This window comes from Vulpes vulpes, chromosome 2 (genome assembly GCF_048418805.1).
Source record: "Vulpes vulpes isolate BD-2025 chromosome 2, VulVul3, whole genome shotgun sequence".
Classification (NCBI taxonomy): Eukaryota; Metazoa; Chordata; class Mammalia; order Carnivora; family Canidae; genus Vulpes; species Vulpes vulpes.
Window position 1 is genome coordinate 126,401,284 of NC_132781.1, and position 25,938 is coordinate 126,427,221.

The window sequence follows — 25,938 nt, forward strand, 5'->3', positions numbered from 1 at the left end:
TGAGCTGAAGGCAGACACTTAACCACTGAGCCACCTAAGCATTCCTCAAACCATACTCTTTATGTTTTTTTTTTTTTTTCTTGGCTGAAATGGGAAGTTGAAAAAGGCTTAGAGAAGCATTTTTTTGTAGGCTTTGTTTTGTATGTTATGTAGTAATATATGCTATCACAAAACATGTTTCTTGACATAGAGATTCCTAAATTTAGAGTAATTTGGGATAGATATAGATATAAATACGGATGTAAATATGAAGTATAGCCTTCAATTCAAATAGAAGAATTTTCCAAACAGAGAAAAACCTGAAAGTACTGAATTAAAGCATTGGGAAATCTGGGTACAAACCTTTCTTGGGTTATTTGGGAAAGTCACAGCCTTTTAAATTTAAATTTAAATTTTAGTCTTGGTGTTTGACCTTTCTCCAGTGGGGAGTAAAGGAAAATTAGACTCTCTCTCTGTGCTTCCTACCTACTATGTTAGAAATGGAAATCCATAAATGAGGCAGAGCACATAAAAATGAACATCAGTACAGGAGGCCACACATTCACAGAGGACGATGGATGCCACCTTATTAACTTTCCTTGCAAACCAGATAGGATTATTCTTGATTTGACCCACATTAAATAATATTTAAGCATCTCATCTTATAGATCCCCTATTCTGCTTTGTTGGCAACTTTTTAATTTTGTCTTGGCAGCTCCATTTTGTTATCTCTCTCCTGAAAGACCTTTTTTTTTTTCTAATAATCCTTTATTCATAAATTTGGAAGTTAAGAGCTATCTAGTTTTAGGAGATATTTGCTTAGTCTTATTCTTTTATAAGGTTCTTCTACCCTTAAAAAAAAATGCTTATTTATTTATTTATTTATTTATGAGACAGAGTATGCAGGAGCAGGGGGAGGGGTAGAGGGAGAGGAAGGGAGAGAAGCAGACTCCCTGCTGAGTGCAGAGCCCAGTAGGGGCTCCGTTTCAAGATACTGACATCATGACCTGAACCAAACCAAGAGTCAGTGACTTAACTGACTGAGCCACCCAGGTGCCTCTCTGCTCTTTTTTCTTTTAATAAATATACCACATAGTAGAAACATGTACCAAGTAATTTCATAACATAATTACTATTTCTTATTAATTCTCATTAATATTTTATATGTTTACCCATACCTTCTAGACACAACATTCTTTGACTATAAATCCATGACATGCATTTTCTATGTTAAAGAGTAGAAGAGTGCTATATGTAATTACTTATCATTTTGCAGGATTTTTGTAAAGAATATGAAACCCAAGTGAGGAATGGAAGACTTTACTGTACACGGGAGAGTGACCCAATTCGTGGCCCTGATGGCAGGATGCATGGCAATAAATGTGCCTTGTGTGCTGAAATTTTGTGAGTATAGATGTGGTTTTCTTTGGAGTGACTGGATGGGTAAAGTGGAGCTTGATGGGAATGACGAATAAGAACAATGTTGAGATGCAGCTTTGTTGTTGAAAATTTTTGAGCAATTTGCTGTCCTCTAAAATCATGGTATCACTTAGTAAGTAGATCCTAGTGATGTGTGTCTGTTTCTGAGTACAGATGGATTCTATTTTCCGGTTAGAAGACTGGATTTCAGCATACTTCTTAATATTTCCTCCCAACACCTCTGTAAGCCTTTTTACAAGACAGTCTATACAGAATGAGGGTGAAAGCAGGTACCAAGACTTTGGCCGTTTTCCTGTAGTAATTATCCCAGTGTGACAGAATAGATGTCGATGCCCACAAAAACTTCATGTTTATATGTGACTTGGATTAACTTTATCTTTTCATCTCAGGCATCTGAAGGAGGTGGGGGGGGGTGGGGAGAGGAAGGGCAAATCCCACAGCATATAAATTATGGCATTTATGAAGATGTCTCAGACAAGGTCCCATCCTTTTTTCAGATCCTTGAACTCTCTAAGCCCTTTCCTTTAAACTGGCCTACTGCCAGTTTGTCTCACTCTTGGCCAGCTAATGTCTCTACTGTGGCATTTCAAAATTACCCTTCTTTTGGATAAGATCTCCTGAAATTCCTAATTGAAATCGATTTTTATAACTCTTAATCATTTTATTTCATAGCAATCATCACAGCTGGTAATTATGTAATTATTTCTATGACTATTTGTTGACTAGCTTTCTGAGTTCTGAGAACATAGGATATGGGTCTGTTTTATATGCCACTATAGCACCAGGCCAGCACTTGACAAAAAGTAGTTACAAGCCAAATGTTGAGTAAATGTATGAATGAAGATCCTTCCTCTCAAGAAGCTTAAAGTTAAATAGCAGAAATAAGCCATGGACACACACACACACACACACACATTACAAGATAGAGTGAGAACTATCCCTTAAGAGAATATTCAGGTATGAAAATACAATAACAGATATATAGTTCTCTTCCACTTTGAGGTCTAGAATGTCTTCTTAAAGAAGGTAGAATTTAAGCTGAGGAGATTTAAAAGAAGACAAGATGACAAAAAAAGTCATTGCAGTGAGAGGAAGGGCAAACATGAAGACAAAATAAAAGGGATTCTTTGGAGAAAGAGTGAAGATCTCAACCTAATAAGGAGCCATAAGATGATTGGAACGTGTTTATTCTAGAACTCAAGAACACGTGGCTATTCTTATTCTTCCACCTGCACCTAAATGACTATTTTATAACGTGAGGATTTGAAGCATCTGTATTCATGTATTTATTTTTGTTTTTTTTTCCCCAGTAAACAGCTTTTTTCAGAAGAAAAAAATAAAGCACATGAAAATCTGAAAAAGACTGAAGAAAAAGTCAAAGTTAAGAGAGAAATTGAGGTGAAGACTACTTTGATCAATTTAGTTCTGACTTTTGTGGTGTATGTGTGCATTTTACTCTAACATGCATTTTCAGTATTGGTTTGTTTTTCCTCCATTACTGATGGATTTTCTGGAAAGTTATTTATCATTATTATTTCATAAGATTTAGAAGAATAATTATAACACTACAATTTCTAGCTCCAAATAGCTGTATTTGGAGCTAACCATTATTAGTAGAATTGTTTTTAAATGAAGATAACATATCAAAGCATTATCTGAATTTGAAGTTTAATTTGTGTGGTAGTTGTTTTGGAGGTCTTCAATGTAACATTTTAGTCTGCTTCCTTTAAAATCATACCACATTCTACTTTCTAAGCATCTCTTAACTATTCATTTGTCTTTTTCTCTCCTACTACCAATTTATTTTATGTATCTAATAGATTTCCTTTGCACTGATGCATTAGCATCCTGCCAGGTCTCTATGCCTTGCGCCAACATCTTCCTCAATCCTCAAGATTCAATTCATTTTCCACATTGCTTTTATAGAGTGGGAAATATTTTCACAACTCAGTGGCCATATGAAAAGCTAATATTTGAAGGTATCCTAGAGGATATTTGGACCATTTCACTCTATGAATAAACCCTATTTAACTTATTTTTTACAGTGAGTTAGCCTACCTTCTGTAGTGTGGAGTTCACAGTTTCATAAAACAGCCTACTTCATTGGTTCCCCCTTCTACTTTCATGTGATTGCATCCTATTGTCTGTCTCACTTTCAACTGATTTTTTTCCCTCAATCCTTTAATTTTAGTTCTCAAATCAAAACAATCCTTTTATCTTTCATTTCCAGTTTCTTCCTTCCTCTTTGTCTCTCTTCTTCTCTTCCCTTGCTTCCACCTCCCTATCTCCCTTCCTCCCTCCCTTTCCATATTTTTTTCTATAGTTTCTTGAACTTCAGTCTCCAATCACTCAAATCCTCACAAATCTGTCTGGGTGGTCTTTCTAAAATACAGATTTGCTTACGATCTTCTCTTCTCTATTTATCATTTTCTAATTTCCTAAGAATAAAGTCCAAATCCCTTTCAAAGTTCAGTCATCTAATTTTGACTTATCTTCATGGTCTCCTTTTTGACCACTTCCCAAACCTTCCTCTCTTTACCCAGCTAATTCTTTATTCTGGGCAATAATAGATTATCTCAAGATAAAGTAGTTTTTTATGGCCCTCTGTCTTTGCATATATGTCATAATTGGTCTTGGAGGACCTATTTACCACACGGTTTACCTGGACACATCCTAGAGTTATATAACTCAGCTATAAACCCTTCTCTGTAGTTCCATGAGTCATTCTTCCCTTTGTATTGTATCCATTTAACTCAGTCCTGTGTCATATCTCTTAGCTTTTTGCCGTTCCTTGTCATTTCCACTGGAGTAGAAATCACATTTATATTTATACCCCCTTAATACATGTGTTGAATACTTAAATGGGTGAATATTACACCAAGGGAAGTATCACAAAATTTCAGGATGATCCTAAATCCTGAAAGTGTAATTTTTTTCTTTAGTTTCTCTTCTCTGATATCTTTAATTAGCACATCTAAAATGTATAAACAGAAGGCATGTGGGTGGCTCAGTTGGTAAAGTATCTGACTCTTGATTTTGGCTTAGGTCATGATCTCAGGGTCATGAGATTGAGTCTCGTGTCAGGCTCCATGCTCAACATGGAGATTCTCACTCTCCCTCTCCCTCTGACCCTCCCCCCTGCTCACTCTCCCTCTCACACACACACACACACTCTCTCTCTCAAATAAATAAATAAAATCTTTTAAAAATATATAATCAGAATAGAGAACTATATCTAAACTGTCTCATTTTCATTATTTAGAAGCTCTGCAGTGAATATCAGGATCATGCAAAGAATGGAATGTTTTTCTGTACCAGAGAAAATGACCCTGTCCGTGGCCCAGATGGGAAAATGCATGGAAACTTGTGTTCCATGTGTCAAGCCTTCTAGTGAGTATAGAATGTCAGAGTGTCTAAAGAATGCCAAAGAGAGAAGGGACCTTACAAAGAGTCTAATATAACTAACTACTTTTGTAAATGGGGAACCTGTGGTTTGAAGTAGGGGAGGGAGTTGAATACTTACACTGAGAATGCTAGCAACAGCTCTGGGAGTAAGCACCTAGAGCTCTTTACTCCTATATGTCTGCTTCCCTAACACTCGCTCTCTTAAAGCAAACATCCCAGTGGAACATCCCAACAGCCATAAGCTTGTGCAAATACCACATTCTCCCTACTGTGGAAGCTTCATAGGTGAACCTGTGGTACAAATTCACAGGTATCTCATCTTCCAGAGAGGTTAGGGCCCAACGTAAGCACTTAATGCAGATACTGATTAGTTAATGTGCCCATGAAACAATCATGAACTCTTATAAAATTAAAGTACATATTACTTTATGTAATGTGACATTTCTCAGTAAGTTAGAATTGACAGTTGACTTTCAAAATTTGGAACTGCTCCCAGTTTATTTGATTGAACTCAGATTAAGTCATTGGTTTACACTTCTAATCTGTGGCCTTTTGTTTTGTGTGGTTGAAATGGCATCAGTTAACTGTACATGCAATATAATTCTTTTGTGCAAAGCAGATATAGGTTCATTTGGTTTATCAGTGTATGGAAATTACTGGCCTTTTTCCACCTATACTGTATTTTGTCTTTAGATAACATAGCCATGAATAGTGAATTAACAAAGCTAGGGTGTGCATGATGTAATAGACAATAGACTTGAGAGGAAAGACCTTGATCAGTGGTAGTCGTGTCCTAAGAGTCCTCTCTGCCTCACCTTCTCTCTGTGAAATGAGGGAACCAGTTGATATGCTTTGTAAAAGCCACTTTCTCTATTTCATGATGGCACTAGTTTCAATATCTCCTTGATGGACATTGATAGTATTTCTTTTCTGACCACAGGCAAGAGAGGTATTTTATAGAAAGCAAGCTTTCCAGATCTACAATCACTATCTTTCAGTATTAAGCAAAAACAATGAAGAAGTTATGGTATCTTACCATACTGGAGGCTGTTTTGTTGCCTCTCTTTGGTATATAGTGATAAAAGGACAAAATTGCTCTTCCTAAGGGGGGTGGGGGGGAGGACAGATTAGCAATGCAAGAATGTGGACAAATAATTGCCAGTGTTTGGTCCAATGGATTCTTCTCATTTTCTCTCTCATTTAGCCAAGCAGAAGCTGAAAAGAAAAAGGCTGAAGTGGAAGGAAGAAGTAAAAGAGAATCTGAAAAAACACCCTTATATGCAGTGAGTGGAATCCACCCATTGAGTCCTACTTGACACTCTAATTTGAACATATTTCAGAGCCAAATAAAGGGTGGAATATCATCCAGCAAAAACTGCCGGGAATAACCCTTTAATCCGAGATGGCACTGAGATGAATGCCATGGGATCTTGATCAATTCTTGCTGCTTCTAAGACAAACCCTGTAGAGTAAAAAGAACTTATTTGAAGTCTGAAAAAACTAGGTTCTAGTCCTGGTTTCATCACTTACAGATTATGCTAGCTTTTGCAAACCACTTTCTAGAGATTCTATATGTATATTTTCTACATGTGAATTTTTTAAATTTCACATCTGAATTGGGATAAAAATACCTTCATTCTGCACACAGAAAGCCTGATTTTTTTTTTTTACCTCTGAAATGTTACATTATTTGTTCTCATAGGCTTCTATAAGTCATTATTGCCTATTATTTAGAAGATGAAGGTCTCCTACTTTTCCTTCTAGATGCTATTCTTTCCTTTATCCAACTATCCACCCTAACATAGCTAGAGTAAAGCTTCAAATATTAATAATCAGATCACAATACTGCTCTGCTTAAAAACCACAAATGGCTCATCATCAACTACAGGATATACCTCAATCTCCATATCTTCCTTCTTACTTGGCTTGCCTTCATTTGGAAATTCATGTTCTGCTATGCTTATGTGGTTTCCTACTTTGTTTCCTAATTTTACAGTCTCATATGCATATTCCCCAATCCCCTTCTTACCCATGAAAATCCTGTTTACTCTTTAGTCTCACTCAAATTATTCTTGTTGTTACATGATATCTTCCCCAGTTTTCATAATCGTATCTCATGGTCCCAACCTCTGTGTTCTCAGATTTTCTTGTACCTGTATGTTTGCTCTTATTTTATTCTTTAAAAATTTTTTAAAGATTTTATTTATTTGAGAGAGAGAGAATGAGCAGGTGGAGGGGCAAAGGGAGAAGCAGACCCCTACACTGATCACGAAGGCTTACATGGGGCTCAATCCCTGGACCCTGGGATCATGCCCTGAGCCCAAGGCAGACCATTAATGGATTGAGCCACCCATGCACCCCCCGCACTTATTTTATTCTGTTTAGATTATAGTGGAGTTTATTTGTCTACCTCTTTTATTACATTGTGACATTCTGTTGTGTCTCACTTGTTCTCATCTCTTATCAAGTGATGAGTTCTGTTTGTTGAGTTAAATTTTACATTTGAAAGAAACACAACTAAAATTCTCGTGTCAGAGAAGCATAATATTAGTTCCTGCCAATGGTTATGTTCCAATCTTCTGCTTGGAATAGGAATAAAATGTATCCCCACCTTGCTTTCTCTTTCTTGGCAGGAGCTGTGCAATGAATACCGCAAGCTCGTGAGAAATGGGAGACTCCCCTGCACTAGAGAGAACGACCCCATCCAGGGCCCAGACGGGAAGATGTATGGCAACACGTGCTCCATGTGTGAGGTGTTCTTGTGAGTAGTGCTGCACCTGGGCAAATGAGGGAGAGTTTTGTCCTTTCTGCTTCATTTTTTATTTTTGAATTTTAACTTTGTTATATTTTATTTCTTTAGTTATATTTGTTTCTTGTCAATGGCATTTTTGCACAACGTCATAAGGATCAGAGAATAATGCCTGCTCTGATCTGAGAGAGGGGCAATGAGGTCCACATGTAGCTGCTTCTCTTACCCTTCTAATGCAGTCTGTCTTGGTCTCTGAGGTACAGTGGGTACTGCCACCTCGCCCCTGTGTTCTAGGATTTTCTCAGGCATGTCATGCTTTTGAATAGAGGTTAGTTGTTCTCGTGAGGGGAAGGGAAGTTAAGAACCACATATCTTGCCATCATGGTGTTGTCACTCCTAATCAACTCCAAAGAATAATTCCTGCATATCAATCCCTGGTTGAGTCCCTGTTAAGGTGTACAGGATGTAAAACAAGGATCTTACCCTTGCAGAGCAGGCTGTGAAGTCATCTGAAATCACACAACAAATCACAAAGCAAACATAATCAATACACAAAATGGTACATTAGTTCATACACAGGATCTGGGGGAATGACTTGGAATAGGAATCATGAGAATCTGGTCTCCCATGTGTCTCACCAGCTTGAATAGCTGCATCCCTAACCCCACAGTTTCTCCCTCAGGGTGATCAGGACTTTGCTTCGTAGCACTAAGCACAGGTAACAGCTGTAAATTGACATGTGTGACTACATGTTCAACATCTCTCTTCTACCAGACAACTGTTGTTATTATGGAAGGGATTCTAGAAAATGCAAGCAGTGAGTTCAGATTAACTTTCTGTTCCATTTCTTTGTTCCATTATGAGAAGACCGCTTCAGTAGGAAAACAAAAACATATTTAGAAGAAATGAATAAAAACCATGCCCTTTGAAGACTGTTAAGGCTTGGGACAGTTAGCAAGGGGGTGTCATGGTCATGAAATACCCAAGTAGATTTTGTTTTTAAATGTGGGATCAACACTACTTTGAAGTTGTCTCTGTAGTTGAAAGTGGGAACAATGAGTAAAAGCTCTGGAAAGGGTCTGGCTCAGTGCCAGAAGCAACTTCCGAACAGTTTGAGGACTTCAAGGGTAGAATGACCTAGTGGGGTTTCAAGGATGATATAGGTAGAGAAGTTACTGGCAGATTAAAGCAAAGCTAGATAGTAATCAGAAATACTGAGTATTAGAAGTCGTGAGTAGTGGAAGATCAAAAAACTTCCCCTGGATTAGGTTTAAATCTGTTGTGTACATTAGTTCTGTGTCCTTGGGAAAGCAATCCATTCTGTCTGTCAGTTTTCTTGTCATCTGTATGTAGGGTTATAATAGTAGTTTTGTAACATACAGTTGGGAAGATTTCATGGAATGACCCCCCAGGCTAGGCACATAGTAAAAATTTAGTAAGGTTGTTGTTATTGTTGCTTTAGATTTAATTAATTAATTAATTAATTTAAGAGAAAGAGAATATGAATCGTGGGGAGGAACAAAAGGAGAGGGAGAAGCAGACTCCCTGCTCAGCAGGGAGCCTGACAACCTGGGGCTGGGACTCAATCCCAGGACCCTGGGATCATGACCTGAGCCGAAGGCAGACACTTAACTGACTGAGCCACCCAGGAGCCCCAGAATTTAATAAGTATTAACTGTAATGATTAAATGATATGTGAGGTCATTTCCAGTCTGGACATTCTATACGATCCTTACCGATCTCTTTTAATCATTCTTTTTTTAGTCAAGCAGAAGAGGAAGAAAAGAAAAAGAAGGAAAGTGAGTCAAGAAATAAGAGACAATCTGAGAACACAGCTTCCTTTGAGGTGAGGGGAACTCCTCAAAAGTCAGAGGCATGTGGACCTGGGCTCCACAGATGGCATTCAGGAAACTCATAAATCCCCTGAAATTGTAGGAAACATTTCTACAAACACTTTGTGTTTATTTATATGTGAGCATATACTCATGCGCATATGTGACTATTTCTAGGTTGAGAGTTTATAACTTTTACCATTTAAAAATAGTCATGTCTTCCCAGTTAAGAACTATTCTAAAATAAGCCCACTGCAGATCCTCATTTAAGAAAAAAAGTCTAAACTGCAGCTATTTTTCCAGGCAGATCCAACCTGTGTTCAAAACCTCAAACTCCCTTCCTCAATTTCACAGGAATTGTGCTCTGAATACCGAAAAGTAAGGAGGAATGGACAGCTTCTCTGCACACGAGAGAATGACCCCATCAAAGGCCCAGATGGGAAAATGCATGGCAACACATGCTCCATGTGTGAAGCCTTCTTGTGAGTAGAGCTCAGGACTCCTGAAGGAGAGACAGAAGGAACTGAGGGAAGCTTTCAAACAATTGGTCATTTTAGGGTGTCACATTTAAACTAAATTTAAAAAAAAAACATACACAGGAAAATGCAAAGCCAAAAAGCAAGTGGATAGCTTTCAGATGACGATTATTGTGATCTAAAGAGATCCATAATAATTTCTTTCAGGACATTTTAGAGGTAACTCAAGACGTTTTTATTCACAGGAGAGAATACTCTATGATAACCATTCTAATTGCTTTTAGTTTGCTGAAGGATTATTAAGCTAAAATAGGAAATGGGTGAGATTACAGGTAAAATATCATTATGGTACATGGACAATTTTAGGAGAATTTTTTTGTTTGTTTTAGTTTACTACCTTTCTTCTTATTCATTCTGTGTGATCTCAATGAGTAGAATTAAAACGAATGACAGCCATAGGGACATAGATATGGGTGCAACATCAAGATGAACTTTGTAATAGTTGAAGTAGGTAAAGTCTGCTTTAGAAATGGTAAAAGTTGGATGCTCATGTACAGGGGAGTAAAATATAACCGTAGAATAAGTGACACGATGTGTCCTCTCAAACAAAAGTCTACAATATCCCTTAAGGTTTTTTATCTTTGTCCCAAGGGATACTCCAGTTGATTTTCTATATACTCAGTATCTCTGAAAGGATTCAGTCAGTCTTCCCTGGTGGAGAGATCCTGAAGATTTGTTGCATAGTGTTTGCACATGGAAGTACTAAAATCCAAATCTGCATAGCCAAAATTTACTGAATGCGAGTAATTGGCATATACTTGCTAAACGCGTTTCTACCTAATCTCATTTAATCTTTGCAACAAATATATGAAGTAGGTCTTTATTGTATTATCACAAGTAACAGATGACAAAATAAAGGCCCAGAGAAGTTGAGAATAATAGAAATATCAGAAATATCAGTGCAGGAAAAAAAAATGAAGAGAGTGATGTTTTCCACTGTATGCTGTAGACACAATATAACCACTTAGCAATGCCATTATAAATTATGGCATTTCATTTTATTTGCCTGTATTTAGGCTTGTTTCTGTCTGGATTTCTTCACCCTCTACAATAATATTTCCGTGGCAAGGAAGTAATCCTGCCACCTAGTGGTCAGCTCTGCTGCTTCCTCTGATAATTTCCCAGTATGGAAAGAAAACACTTGTTAAATCTTTTAATCAACTTAGACTCATGGTAAAGGATAGAGCAGTTTCCATATAAAGAAGTATGAGAAACTTCACAGTTTTGGAGCTATTTTAGTAATTTCCTCCCATCACTATAAAAATTCCTTGTCAAAAAGAAAGTTTTATTATGTCATATTTTATGGGTATGTTAGCAAAAGCTATTGGCTTTTTTAAGAATCATTTTTCTCTTCATAGTCTTTTCTTGCACACTCTCATATGATATGCAACTGTCTTTTCATCTTTTTAAAAATATTTTACTTAGCTATTAGAAAGAGTGCACAAGTTGGGGGAAAGGGTAGAGGGAGAAGGAGAAGCAGACTCTCTGTTGCGTAGGATGCGGGACTTGGGGCTCAATGCCAGGACCTTCAGGTCATAACCTGAGCTAAAGGCAGATGCTTAACTGACTGAGCCACCCAGACACCCTGCCTTTTCACCTTTTAAAAAATATTTTCATTTGATCAATGAGCAAGTCTTATGTTGATTGAAATACTACATTTTTACATATTAAACATTTTTACATTTTAAAATGAAAACTTTTACATGTTTAGTTTTTTTACGCCTATACAACAGGATTAAATTGTTTATATTAGAGATCCAATTATGGAAAGTTCATTTGCAATACTGTTAGTAACCTAAAATGGTTAAGAGCTATCATCCTCGCTCCGTTTCCATCATATGCCTTTTTTTTTTGGAGTGTCTCACTTTTAATAATTACAATGATGATGATACCAATCCCTTATATCACTCTGTCATTTCATTATGTGCCAGTTGTTTACCCTGGTTGCTTTACATGTATCAATTCACTTAATGCTCATGAAAATCCTAGGAGAAGAATATGGTACTACTTCTTTACCCCGCTCTCCCTTTCCCATTTAAAGATGAGGAAGATTCAGAGAGGTTTAGACATTTCTTGTGTTCCTTATGCAGTTTGGCTCTAGACTCTGTCCTGTTAACCACCATGCTATACTGCCTCCCAGAAGCCAAATATTGCCACTTTATAGAGAGCTGTTGCAGATGCAAAACAATCAGCAATAGGAAGGCATTACTGCAGTGTACTTGCTGAGGGAGCTATAAGGGTTTACTTATTAAGGGACTTTTTCTTGCATACTATTCTCTTGAGGTGAAGTGAATTCAGTTTATCAGTCAATAGAATTACAAACTGCTGTGAGTGGATCTTTGCGAGTGACAATTTGAAAATTGTCAAAGTAACGAATTATCAACCTATAAATATTAATAATCTACTCTACTAAGACTCATTTCTTCTTTTTCTCTCTTTTTCTTCCCCTGATCCTAATAGTCAGCAAGAAGAAAGAGCAAAAGCAAAGGCTAAAAGAGAAGCTACAAAGGTAATTTTTCTCAGGACTGCTAATACTATGCCTTGACAATTTTTTTTTTTTTTGCTTTAAAGTATCCTAGATATCTCACTAGCAGAAATGTTTTCCTTTTCAATTGTCATGCCTGAAATGAATAAAAACAAAAAGCCTTTCACCTGAAAAGGGGCCTAGATTAGAAGTTTCTAGAGCACCAATTTTATTGCATGATAATTCAGATTTTGAGTTTCATTTTATAAAAAGTAGAGGGCTAACTTACTTTGTGAGGTATACTCTCCATAATTGGCCTTTCTTAGATTTCTGTTGGTACAAGTAGCACAACAGAATCTGTCTGTATGGGATGTTGGATTACTCTCATATAATGACCATAAACAAGAATTATCTTTATGTTCTTTACTTCCTAACAAATGCAAAACATAAGCCTAATATTTATTTGGGAAGAGTTGACACAGTTTGAAAATCAACCCTTAAACTGACTCATTTTCTCATTAACTTTCTGTTAGTTGACACCATCTTTTTATTGGTAATTTAGAGTTGAACACTTGTTTTATCCATAATATCCGATCAGCTGCCAAATCATCTTAGATTTTCCAATTAGTCTTAACACGTTTCTCCTTCTCTCTACTCCCCTTGTACCTCTCCTGTTTGAAATCTATGCCTCCTATCCCTCTACTTCATCAAAGAGCTCCCAGAAAGGTATCAGTTTCTCCAAGGGCCATACTTGTTCTCTCTTCCATATCTTTATTTCAAATATATCTTTATTTCATAGTTTGAGCATGTTTTTCTTTTCCTTCTCAGCCTTCTAAAGACAAAGTGAGATTCACCAATTATTTTGCACATATTCTTCTTTTAATTTTTTACTGCTTTATTGAAATATAATTAACATACAAAACCATGTAAGTTTAAGGTATATATTGTGTTGATTTGATACACCTATATGTTGTAAAATGATACTTCCATAGTCTTACCTAACACTTCCATCACATCACATAATTACATAAATACATTTCTTTTTTGTGGTGAGAACATTTAGGATTTACTCTCTTAGCAACTTTCAAGCATACTATATAATATACTGTTGTATTGTTAACTGTAGTTACCATGCTCTACAGCAGATCTCCAGAACTTAATTCATCTTATAACTGGAAATTTAGCCCATTTGACCAGCATCTCCCTATTTCCCCCACCAACCCCGAGCCCCTGGCAAATACCACTCTACTTTCTGTTTCTATGAGTTCAGCTTTCTCAGATTCCACATGAGTGAGATCATACAGTATTTTTTGTCTCATTTATTTTACTTAGCAGAGTATCGTCTAGTTTTATCCAAGTAGTTGCAAATGGCAGGATGCCCTTCTTTCTCATGGAGGCTCAGTAATCTTCTCGGTCCCTCCAGGAAGCCTCCTGTTCTAGGTCCATGGAACCCCTTCACCTGTGATCTTTCATAGTTTTTATAGACTGTGATATGTAACATAACACAAAGGTGTATATTGTTCTCTGCTAATTTTGTCAGCCTTCTTCTGCACCTGGAATATAAGCAGCCTCAGAACGATGATGATGAATATTTTCAGATCTACTGTAGTGCAAGGACAAGTTTGAGTCCATGGCAGAAGCTTTGTAAATACTTGCCAATTTACTGCTACCTGTCAACATTTTTTGCTTTTCTTCTTACTCTGCATCACTTACTCCTCAGAAGAGGCAAAGGTGTAGGAAGGGTAGATGGTCATTCTGAGAAAATATTTTCCAGGAGCTCTGCAGTGAATTTCGGAAGCAAGTGAGAAATGGAATGCTTATATGCACCAGGGAGAATGACCCTGTCCGTGGCCCTGATGGCAAAATGCATGGAAACAAGTGTGCCATGTGTGCAAGTGTATTGTGAGTACCTACCCTCACCTGTCCCACTGAATCTCTTCATCATTGCTCACATCTGAGTCTCAGCTTCCTCAGAAATCTGTAGAATATATACCATGGCTTGTATGCTACAAGTTTAAAAGCACATGGATAAGACATGAAGTAATACTAAAACACACAGTGATTCTCTATTCAGTTATCCTTCTATCCTCTAGTTAAGTCATGGGAAAGTCTTAATTTAGTGCTATTATGTTTTTAATACTTGATAATCATCATCCATAACTGAGAAGAGAAATTTGATGATCTGAATGCAGTAATATCTTTGTCTCTCACCCCTGATATTTTATGATTCTGTGAATATATTCAGCTATTGACTATGGGAAAACCAGTCAGACAGAAGTTTATGAGGCCAGTAGGCAAGGTTAAAATAACCAGAATGAGAAATGGAAAGGAGAGGATTGCATTCATTTTCAGAGATATTACCATGCACAAGTGGAATAAATACTTCGATAAGTGGTTTAGTTAGAGAGTAAAACCCCTAAGGGGCAAGCCCATGCAAGAGATGTTTATTGAAATATCTTCTTTGAAAGGCAAATCCAGGGACTTGTAGGCCATTGTTTTGGTGAGTGGGATCAGAGCTCCATTGTGTGAGACAGTATAGGAGAAATTGATGATTTCTTCCTCTGCTTCTCCTCCTTCTTAGATTCCTAATCCTCTACAGAGTCTCACGCTAAAGTAAATGTTAAGAAAAATATTTAAATAATACCTGTTGTAAAAGGTGCAAAGTTAGTATTAAAACTTAACTTTCACATGTCCTTGTCCCATCTCAGGTATATGCTCATAGTTCCCCTTAAAGGAGAAATTGACAGACTGGGCCAGTAGTGTACAAAGTGGTCTGAGATTCAGGAAATCAAAGTTCTTCTCTCACTTGCTCCACTGGTCCATGCTGGTCCATGGTGATAACTGGATGTGGTGTAGTCAATGCTACAGATTTTCCAGCTTTGATAAGCTACAGATCAATAGAAAATGGCAAGGAAGCCAGAAGCATAGGCTCATGATCAACATCAAAATATTAATTGTTGAATCTTCCTGGATTTGGATCATTATTGTAAAACTTGAACTTCAACTTGAACATTAATTCCCTTAAAATAATATCTAAAATTTTAATTTTATAATGAAACATTATTTTGACCCATTATCTGCCTTGGTATCACCTCTGGCTTTTGTCACCGATATGGTTGTTATTTACATAGGAAAAGTTGCACAGTTTTTAAACATCAAGGCATTTGTGGTTTCTTTCAGATCATTGAAGTCACTGGCTGGTGGGATAAAGACTATTTGAGGGTCACACGCTGATAAAAACATGCTAGTTTTATTTTTTTAAAGAAAGTTTTTATTTTATTATTATTCTGTTTATTATCTGTGTTACTGGGCACAGGGGTATCATCTCTTAGACTAGATAAATTTGTAAAGAAGAGTAAATCTGACCTTGTCTGGAAGATCTTCATACCTTTTTAAATACATTATCAAAGAGAATAGGAAATTGTACTTAGCCTGTATCTTTGTTTTTAATTGTAGCAAACTTGAAGAAGAAGAAGAGAAGAAAAATAATGGCAAGGAAGGAAAGGAGAAAGTAAAGGCTGAGAAGTCGAAGAGAGAAGCAGTACAGGTAGTCGTTTCAGACATTAGAACCACGTAACTCTTCCATTCCCCTGTGCAGGCCTCCCGCTCCCGTCTCCTTATCCCAGTGTCCTTAGTGACTTCACAGACTAAGAACATGTATCTGGATCCTCGTGGATAAGGAGATTCCTTCTTCCCATTCAGTTTAGACATACCAAATCTGATTTAGTTGCTTGTGCATTTTAGGAGAGGTCAGTCACTATTTTGTCCACTGATTATGTAAATTGTATTATGCCAGAAAAGAAGTGTATATGGATGGCTATATCTTGTTATATGAATATAAACCAATAGAGACAGATTTCAGATTTTTCTCTCTATCTTTTTATATAAGGATGCTTCGTTCAAAACAAACAAATAAAACAAAACAAAACAAGCAACCCTAAGTTTTAATCCCAATTAATTCTCTGTGAGGTTTGGGGAAAGTTACTTAACAGCATATATGAGCCTCGGGTCTGCATTCTCACATGATGATGATGATGATAGTGATGATGGTGGTGATGGCTATTAATTATTTAGCTGCAGCTATAAGCCATGTGGTATAGCAATTTTAGGACTGATCTTTGTAGTAACAGGTCAAGGTGTGTATTATTGTGTGTATTTTATAGAAGAGGACTCAGAGGCTCAGATAAGAAGTTAGGAAATACATATAGTTCATAACTTGAAAGCTAGCAACTGGAACACAAGTTCTGGCTATAATGCCCATCATGCACCTTAAGAATTTGCACCCTGTCACCATTTGCAAGATTCCTGCAGGGTATGCTTCAGGTCTTCATTTCTCCTCTCCTGTATCCCTTTATAATTTAAAGACCTGACTTCTTACTGTTCTCTCTGCTCTTACCTTTGTTCCCTACAATCTACCCTCAACTCAGAAACCAAAGTAATTATTTAAAAACATAAGGCAGGTTATGCCACCCATGGCTTCTCATCTTAGAGTAAGCACCAAGGTCCTTCCAGTGGCCTACAGTGCCATGCATGACCAGACCCCTGCCACCTCTCAGACCGCATTTCCTACTTTCTACCCCTTGCCACCCTTGTGCCAGCTATACTGGCCACCTTGTTGCTTCTTCGACATGCCAAGCATTGATTCAAGGTGTCCCATCTTGTAGACTCAGTCACATTACAGTTAAAAACCTTAATTCTGGACTTAAACTGCCAAGGCTCAAATACTGCCTGTGTCTTCCAACCAGAAAGGCAGATAGTTTTGTGTCGTTTCTTCACTTATAAAATAATAAAATCTTATTAAGTGTATTATTTTTAAGAAGTCCCAAGGAACTTATCCATGTATATCAGCATAGTCCTTCACATGTCTTAAGTCTTCAAAATTATACATACAATGAACTTTCCTTTCTGTATGGCCCATACTCAGACATGACTATCCCTTTCTTCTATCTGTCAAAATTTGGCCACTTTTCATGGCTCAGAGTAAGTATTTGCTGCTCTCCAAATGTTTCCCCTATTTATACAATATACTTAATAGCTCTACCATATATTATGCCAGCCATTTTCCTTTATTTCTCAATTATATAATTTGTTTTATTCTAACTCATTGATGCTTCTATACATTTGCTCCAAAGACTCTAAATACTCTATATTTGGTTTTTATGATTACTCTAACAGATTGCCACAAACCTGCTCTAAAGCAACACAAACTTATTATCTTTGGCTCTTTACATTAGAAGTCTGACCTGGATCTGACTGAACTAAATCTAAGGGTTGGTGGGCTGAGTTCCTTTCTGGAATCTCTAGGGGAGACTTTGTCTCTTTGCTTTTTCTACCTTCTGGAAGCCACGTATGCTTCTTAGCTCTTGGACCCCTTCCATCATCTTTAAAGCCAACAATATCACATCTCTGACTGTTCTTCTGTAGTTGTAACTCCCTCTTATTCTCTCCTGTCTGACTCTTCCAATCGTAAGAACTGGCCCCTGCAGTTACACTGGAGACACTAGGATAATCCAGAAGGATCTCCCCATCTCAAAGTTCTTAACTAATTACATCTGTGAAGTCTCTTTTGCCCTGTAAGATAATATATTCACAGGGCCTGATTATTAGGACTTGGACAATTTGGGGAGTAGAAGCTATTATTCTGCCAATCCCGCTTTTTTTTCCCTAAAAGGAACAGTAGATAATTCATCTTTATATATCTCACAGTACCTAGCCCAGAATCATATTTGAGTTGGCTTGCAGGTTTTCTACAGATCGGTAGCAGTAATTTTACATTCCAGAAATGTGTGAGCTAGGCCTCTGAAAAGCATCTTGACGACTTAGGGTTGACCTTCTACATCACCATTTTGATGTATCCACTATGTTTGGGGGGCATTCTAGTATAGTTTTCAGAGGGGTAAGTGGAGGCGGTCTCCAGTATTTCATTACCCAATTCTTAAATCCACGCTCATTTGGCAGGAGCTGTGCAGTGAATACCGTAACTATGTGAGAAATGGACGCCTGCCCTGCACCAGAGAGAATGACCCCATTGAAGGCCCAGATGGGAAAATGCATGGCAACACGTGCTCTATGTGTGAGGCCTTCTTGTGAGTAGAACAGCAGCCACTGCTGCTGCATGTGGGAGGAGATGGGCCTGGCACAGGCAAGGGAGGTCAGATTGAAGGTTTTCTCCAGGAAGTAGATATGGAAGCTATCTCTGCATGGAGCACAAGGAATTATGATTATAAAGCCATATACTTGGTGCATGTCTTTGAAGTATTCTCCATTTTCTAAAACGTACATGAATTGTTCCATGTGCTCAGGGCAAATTCCTCTGAGTTAATGGCATACAAGACCTGGGATACCTGTTCTCTGTGTATATACTACCACGAATAATCCAAAGATGTGATCGTTAGGAGCTAACACATTGAACATTTGCTAACATCTAGTCAATATTTTCAAGCACCCTCACTGCTTTCTGGGGAGAAGGACAATATCTTTATTTTCCAGAAAAAAGTAGTGCTAAAAATTTGTTTACTGGTTTGCCATGACACGTGTGTCTTATTCTTTAAGCAACATTAAAAACAAAAAACAATATGGAGAGGTGTGCATTTACCTTCCTATTCCCAAGTTCAGTTGGTAGAGGTATGGAAGTAATGGGATATTTCTATCTAGAGAGATTTTCCCCTTTAGGATAATATGGATAATATGTATTGGGTGCTAGGAGTGATTCTCCTCCTTCCTGTCTCTAACAGCCAGCAAGAAGCAAAAGAAAAAGAAGAAGCTGAATCCAGAACAAGAGCTAAGAGAGAAGCTGAAAAGGTAGTTATCCTGGAAGATTAATACCACACTGAATGATGAGGTTTTGCAGTTTCTCTATAAAACAACCACAACAGGGCAGCCCAGGTGGCTCAGTGGTTTGGCACCGCTTTCAGCCCAGGGCCTGATCCTGGAGACCTGGGATCGGGTCCCGCGTGGGCTCCCTGCATGGAGCTTGCTTCTCCCTCTGCCTGTGTCTCTGCCTCTCTCTGTGTGTCTCTCATGAATAAATGAATAAAATCTTTTTAAAAAATAGTATATAAAAAATAAAAATAAAAAAATAAAATAACCACAACAACATAGAATTACTGAAAGCCTATGTAAGAGAATTCAAGGTTCATCTAGTTTAGGAATTGATAAAATTTTCTTAAACGACCAGATAGTAGACATTCTAGGTTGTGGCCATTCAGTCTCTGTCACAACTCTGCTGTTGTAGCTATAAAGCAGCCATAGATAATATGCAGATAAATGGGCATGACTGTGTTCCAATAAGACTTCATTTGCAAAACTAGGTGATGGGCCAGATTTTGCTTTCAGGCCATAGCTTGCACACATTTGATTTACTTCATTCTCATATTTTTAAATGAAGATTTAAAATCCTGAGAGAGGAATAACTTGCTTACAAAGGCAGTGGGAGGGCAGCCCGGGTGGCTCAGTGGTTTGGCACCGCCTTCGGCCCCAGGCATGATCCTGAAGTCCCTGGATCAACCCGCATGGAGCCTGCTTCTCCCTCTGCCTGTGTCTCTGCCCCTCTTTCTCTCTATGTCTCTCATGAATAAATAAATAAAATATTAAAACAAAAACAAAAACAAAGGCAGTGGGATTATTGACATCATAATCCACATCTTCCTATTTCAAAGTTCTCACAGTTGAAAAATGGAAACAAAAGCATTCAAAAATAGACTACCAGATGCCAAATCAAGCATTATTCCTAACCCACTATGTAGCTTTGGATGGCCACATTTGGTCACATCAGTTGTGTTCTGTCTTTATTTTCTGGTACCAGAATTTTGGGAAAATAATACATTGCGCACGTGAGTTATCTGGGATAGTATTTTCTTGGTTTCGAAAAGACTTATTCTAAGTAGTTTTTTTCAGGTTTGTGGTCATTTGCTACCCCCCATCAAAGATGAGTGGCCAAGTTCTCAAAGAACCCAGTTTATTAAGGGATTCTTACTTACATTTGAGTGCAGATTCAGTTTGGATTTAGGGGCTAGATCTCAAGGGAAAAAAAAAAAGAGAAACTTCTTTTTAAGCCATGCATGTTTAGTAGGAATTGAATGAGATGAGACAATTACCAGGAAGAAAAATATCCATAGGTCATTTTCTGTTCTTTCTAGAAAGCACTTGGAAGGAACCCAATAAAGTATTTATAAGAAAATACTAATGCTTTTGCCTTTTTTCCTCCTTTAGGATACATGCAGTGAGTTTCGGAGTCTTGTACAAAATGGAAATCTTTTCTGCACACGAGAAAATGATCCCGTGCGTGGCCCAGATGGCAAGACCCACGGCAACAAGTGTGCCATGTGTAAAGCTGTCTTGTGAGTGCACAAATGAAGTTCCTGCTGTGGGTTGGCAGAGTTAGGGATGCAGAGAGCCAGGAAGATAATACCTATTGTGTTTGTCTTTTCTTTACATATGAAAGGAGGAAATGATTACCTGTAGAGTATTTTCAGTCAAATCTTTCCTTATAAAAGCCAAGATTCACAATTCTAGAAATAGACAATATATGACTAGGGTATTACATGCTCAATAAATTCTGAAGTAAAGGCTATCTATTAATAGATCACAATATTTTCTTGATAAAATTTTAAGTCCTTTGCTATCTGATGGATCCCTTCTCTAGATTATCTTTTAATTACCTCTGGGAAGATAACTTTTCTACCTACATTTTTGAAAATATCACATTTTTCACAAAATGAAAAATAGTTTTTAATGCAAATCTCAGAAGTACACATAAAATATTTCTGTCATTCAATATCCATTTACTGAACATCTACAATGTGCAATCTGAATAATGATTGTACACAAATGCATGACATAAATAGTCTTCTCAGAAACCATAGAGTTGACTAAGGATTAGACATGGGTACAAGTTAATAAAATATGAAGGAGGAATGGCACCCAGATGACTCAGTCAGTTCAGCATCCAACTTTTGGTTTAGGCTCAGGTCATGATCTTAGGATCCTGGGATCAAGCCCCACATCAGGCTCTGCACTCTGAGGAGTCTGCTTCTCTCCCTCCCCTCTCCTCTTCCTCCCATTCTTTCTCTAAAATAAATAAATACATCTTTTAAAAATATGAAGGAGAAATTTCTAAATGCTAAATGATGTATACAATGTGTTGTGGTACTTTAGAGAAGGGAGAGTTAATAGGAAATTTTATAGGGTAGTAGAATTGTACTTTATGATTTGGATAAGATGTGAATAGTCCAGGAACAGATGAGAGAAGAAAGAAAAAGCATAGGTAAAGCTCTAAAATTAAGGAAACCGTATGAACAGTAAAGAGCAAGTCATTTAGTTTAGGTACAACTTAGCTGAGTTTGGATGCCAGTTTGAGGATTTTGAAGTTGATTCTATATATTGTGGGAAGCTGCTAAAGCTTTTCAGGTGGGAGAGTTAGTGGCATAAATATGGTTCCTTTGGGAAGATTCATGTGTGAGCAGTAAAAAAGGGAAAAAAGGGAAGGAAGGGACTAAGATTCCAAATGCTACAGGTGGAGGGGTGGGGGTGGGGGGTTGCAGGAGTCTGGAAGCAGTAACCAGAGTGACAGATATTAATAGGAGAGAAGGTGAGATGTGAAATCAGTGTTGTGGCGGCAACATCTGTGGGAGCTGAGAGGTAGGGAGCAGAGACAGCTCTGATGTTTCATTCTCCATGAAAGGTAGAGATTCCAGGAGCCAGGGCACATTTGGTGGAGAAGGTAATTATTGCTGGATCTCTTGACTCTGAGGTGTTTGAGAAGAATCCAGCTGGAAAGTCACAGTGAGCATTTATGAAGTGCTAATAAATCACTCCTGTGGTCTTGCTTATGTTTATATACATGTTGGTTTTCCTCAACATCGGTGAGAGCTCTTCCAGGCAGAAAGTCGCCACATAATTCCTCTTTCTGTTTTCAGGGGAGGGCCTGCAACATGGTAGATGTTCAGTAAATGCTGGTGAATTCTATACACATCTAATTTGGTCAGAGGATGAGGAATTCGCAGAAATGCTCTCCACTCTCTGTAATCTATTATTCCTACCTCCCCCTTTCTAATTTCCAGCCAGAAAGAAGATGAAGAAAGAAAGAGAAAAGAAGAGGAAGATCAGAGAAATGCTGCTGGGCACAGTTCCCACGGTGGTGGCGGCAGTGGTGGAGAAGGAAAAGCTCAGGTGAGAGGATCTTTAATGTCTCCAATCCAGGTGGCCGTGGACATTGGTGCCATGACAGAGCCTATGGTAAAGTGGAACGTACGTCTTGCTGGTTTGAAAATGTCCTTGGAAGAACAAGGGAGCTTCCCCCCAACCTGGAGGGTGATAACTCAGCAATTTTTCATCCCTCTGGGCATCATTTTGACATCTTTAAACCCGGAAAGAATTAATATAATGACCTCATCCCAGTCTCCGGACTGCTTTTTACATAATGTGGCTCTCATGCCAATAATTGATCACAGGAGAGAAAGTGGTATAAACATGGAGATGTGCCACATCAGCATCACATGCTCTTCATTTTCTCTTATTCTCTCTTTCCTTCAGTGGAGCCACTGAGGCATATTTTCAGAGGCATATTTTCTGTTGATCCAAGACAGCATAAAACAGCATGGTTTTCCGAGGCAGATGGTTTGTGGTACGGCCCTGCCCCTGCCTGTAGGACTTGTGCAGCATGGACTAAATTACTTCATCTCACTGGACTCTAGCTCCCCTTATTCAACACTACTCTTATAAGGAGAGAATAAAATAGTTTCGGCAAATTTTTAGCACATTTCCTGAGACACTTTTAAGGATCAGAATGACAGCAATTCCTTGGGCACAGGGACACCACTGCGTAAGATTACAGCTGCTTGATCTCTCCTCTTATGACCTTGGGATATCAAGACTGTTTGCTTCCAGATCTGACACAGGCTCAACATATGTCTTTGATAAATTCGGGCTGTTCCGTTTTTCTCTGTCTCCTTAAGGAGGCTACATCCTCACTCTCATGGGGTAGAGCTGGTAAGGCCCTTTGTCAATCTTCAGAGTTCGCTGGAGCCTGTCTTCTTTGGCGTTTGCATAACTTTATACTTTCCTCCAGCATTCCTTTCTCCCTTCTACCTACCCCAGAGGTCAGATTTTTTTTTTCCTGTAAAGACCAAATAGCAAACATTTTAGGCATTCTGAGTTGTATAGTCTGTGTTGCTTCTATTCAGTTCTGCCACTGTTGTCAGAAAACAGCCGTAGATATACCTGAATGAGTGAGGGCATTTCACGTTTTATTTATAAAGTCCCATATATAAAAACAGGCAACAGGACAAATTAGTCCTGTAGGCTCTAGTTTGCTGACCCTTCATCTATACGATTAAGTCCCAGTCCGCTTTATAATTTCCCTGCATAAAGCCTTAAAAGCAACATTATTATCCATGACAACTGACGTCTTAGAATATGGGTGATTCCAGTCCCCTCTCTGTAGAAAGCAGTGCTAGAAGTTATATATAAGAGGAGGTAAATAAGAACTTTCCTTACTCAAATTGCTGAACAAAGTTAACAGTAATGCAATAGCCCAGGTAGTCTGGAGACCTACTCTCCTCTCCTTTTTCAGGACCAGTGTGCAGAGTATCGGGACAAATTGCAAAATGGAAAACTCAGCTGTACTCGGGAGCGTGATCCTGTGCGTGATGCTGATGGCAAGTCTTACAACAATAAGTGTACCATGTGTAAAGAGATACTGTAAGTACTTCTTTCAACTGGCAGTCTAAAGGATAGTCACCACTTCCTCCTGAATGACTGGCTATTTCTCATTTAGTTACAGCTTCCTCCAGGAAAATTGCTCTTTCTGTTAATTCCCAAATATTGTCTCTTTCCCTTACATCCTCTGAGGAACAACAAGGCCTAGCAATGGCAGCTACTCAATGTCTGATTCCTACTCCATTTTCTGTCATAATTCTGTGACCTATAAGTACATCATGGTAGAAAATTGTGCTTTAGCACATATAATACCTAAATCCTATGCAGAATTTGTGAAGGTCATTTGGGATAGCTGAGCAGCGTAGTTCAAGAAGGTTGTTTCTTATATGGGTGCCACACATTTATTGTATAATCTAGGGTATGTTTCTTCTATTTTCCCATGGTGAATGGTACTGAATTGGAGTGCTTTTTAATCCAACTCAGCCAAGCTTGATTTATGTTTCTGAGGCAAGTGTTACAACATAACCACTGCTGTATATTAAGGTAGTTTTCCAGGTGACCTTGATGGGTACTCATAGTTCTAAAATTTTATGCATACATCACAATGCTATTATGGCATTTAATTGATACCTATTTAATAATATGTAATGCTTCTCCACACAAACACCTTTTTCCTTAAAAAGAAATTACAATCTTGTGATAGCATAGGCCATGTGAGAAAATTTAATTAAATGAAATGGTGGATTTTACAGATAACAAAAGCTGAAAAAAATTTTAAGTTCAAGGTCTCATAGGGGAGTGAACTTCAGAGCTGAAACTAGAATCCGGTTCCTCTGAATACCAGCCTAAAGTTCATTCACATTTTGAAAATTCTTTAATAGAAGCAGGGGAGTAGAATAGAGCAGTGCTAGGGTTTTAGCATCAGATGAATTTAGCTTCATCTGGAATAGGTTATTTCACTTTTTTAGTTTCCTATTTATAATGGGGGTAGAGGCAACAATAATATCATAGCCATATAATGTTTCTTCTGAAAGTTAAATGAGAATTACCATGTAAAACTCTTAATACAGTGCCTTGCACAAAGTAGGCATGCAATAAATGTGAACTGTCACTCTTAATACCATCATTAGTGTTCAGTAAGTAGTACATATCAGCATGGATAGTAATAAATAATAACTGTTGTGATCTCTTATGCTTATACTGTGTTGTTCTTTTGCAACCTTCCACTTGCAAATATGATTAATATAATTGAGATAGCTTTTCACTTATGAATTTGTTTCTTTTTGCATCACATATTAAGAGTAGATAATTTTATTCAGGAACAAATTATGATCCTGAAATGCAGAAATTGTGAAGATAACATTTTTGCTGATACAATCAGTTTCATCTATAAGACACTAGCTGGAGTATTTAACAAAACACAACACAACTGGAATATACCTAGCAATCTTTGGAAATCATTGATCTGATAATAAATGATTTTTGACTGTCTGCTATGTAATTGGCACTACTCACGGACAAGCATTCTTCACATGAACAAGACAAACTTCCTGCTGTGGAACTGTAATATAGAAAAGACAGATAATGAATAAATAAGCAAATAACTACATAGCACAAGGCCAGATAGTAATAAAAATAAAGAATAGTAAGTCAACAGAGAGAGATTGAAATTGCTGCTTTGTTTATGGTGTTCAGGGAAGGCCTAACATGTGAGGGACACCTGTAAAAAGTGAGTGAAGTGAAACATCTAGACATCTGGAGGAAGAAAGTTTCAGACAGAGCAAGAATCAATGCAAGCTTCTGAAGATATAAAATTACCAAGCTCAAGACACAGAGAGGAGGTCATCATGTCTTAAAATTATTGCATGGAAAATT

At 37.8% G+C, this 25,938-nt stretch overlaps 1 protein-coding gene across 1 annotated transcript in view; it reads left to right on the forward strand.

Moving 5' to 3' along the window:
• Positions 1 to 25,938, forward strand: part of SPINK5 (serine peptidase inhibitor Kazal type 5) — a 78,526-nt gene that overhangs the window by 32,153 nt on the left and 20,435 nt on the right. Inside the window, exons 9-23 of the mRNA XM_025982973.2 lie at positions 1,256 to 1,383; positions 2,730 to 2,817; positions 4,682 to 4,809; positions 6,029 to 6,107; positions 7,458 to 7,585; positions 9,338 to 9,419; positions 9,760 to 9,887; positions 12,402 to 12,450; positions 14,180 to 14,307; positions 15,862 to 15,952; positions 18,364 to 18,491; positions 19,140 to 19,206; positions 20,617 to 20,744; positions 22,467 to 22,575; positions 23,978 to 24,105. Coding sequence (XP_025838758.2) covers positions 1,256 to 1,383; positions 2,730 to 2,817; positions 4,682 to 4,809; positions 6,029 to 6,107; positions 7,458 to 7,585; positions 9,338 to 9,419; positions 9,760 to 9,887; positions 12,402 to 12,450; positions 14,180 to 14,307; positions 15,862 to 15,952; positions 18,364 to 18,491; positions 19,140 to 19,206; positions 20,617 to 20,744; positions 22,467 to 22,575; positions 23,978 to 24,105 — 1,589 coding nt within the window. The remainder of the gene's footprint in view (positions 1 to 1,255; positions 1,384 to 2,729; positions 2,818 to 4,681; positions 4,810 to 6,028; positions 6,108 to 7,457; positions 7,586 to 9,337; positions 9,420 to 9,759; positions 9,888 to 12,401; positions 12,451 to 14,179; positions 14,308 to 15,861; positions 15,953 to 18,363; positions 18,492 to 19,139; positions 19,207 to 20,616; positions 20,745 to 22,466; positions 22,576 to 23,977; positions 24,106 to 25,938) is intronic.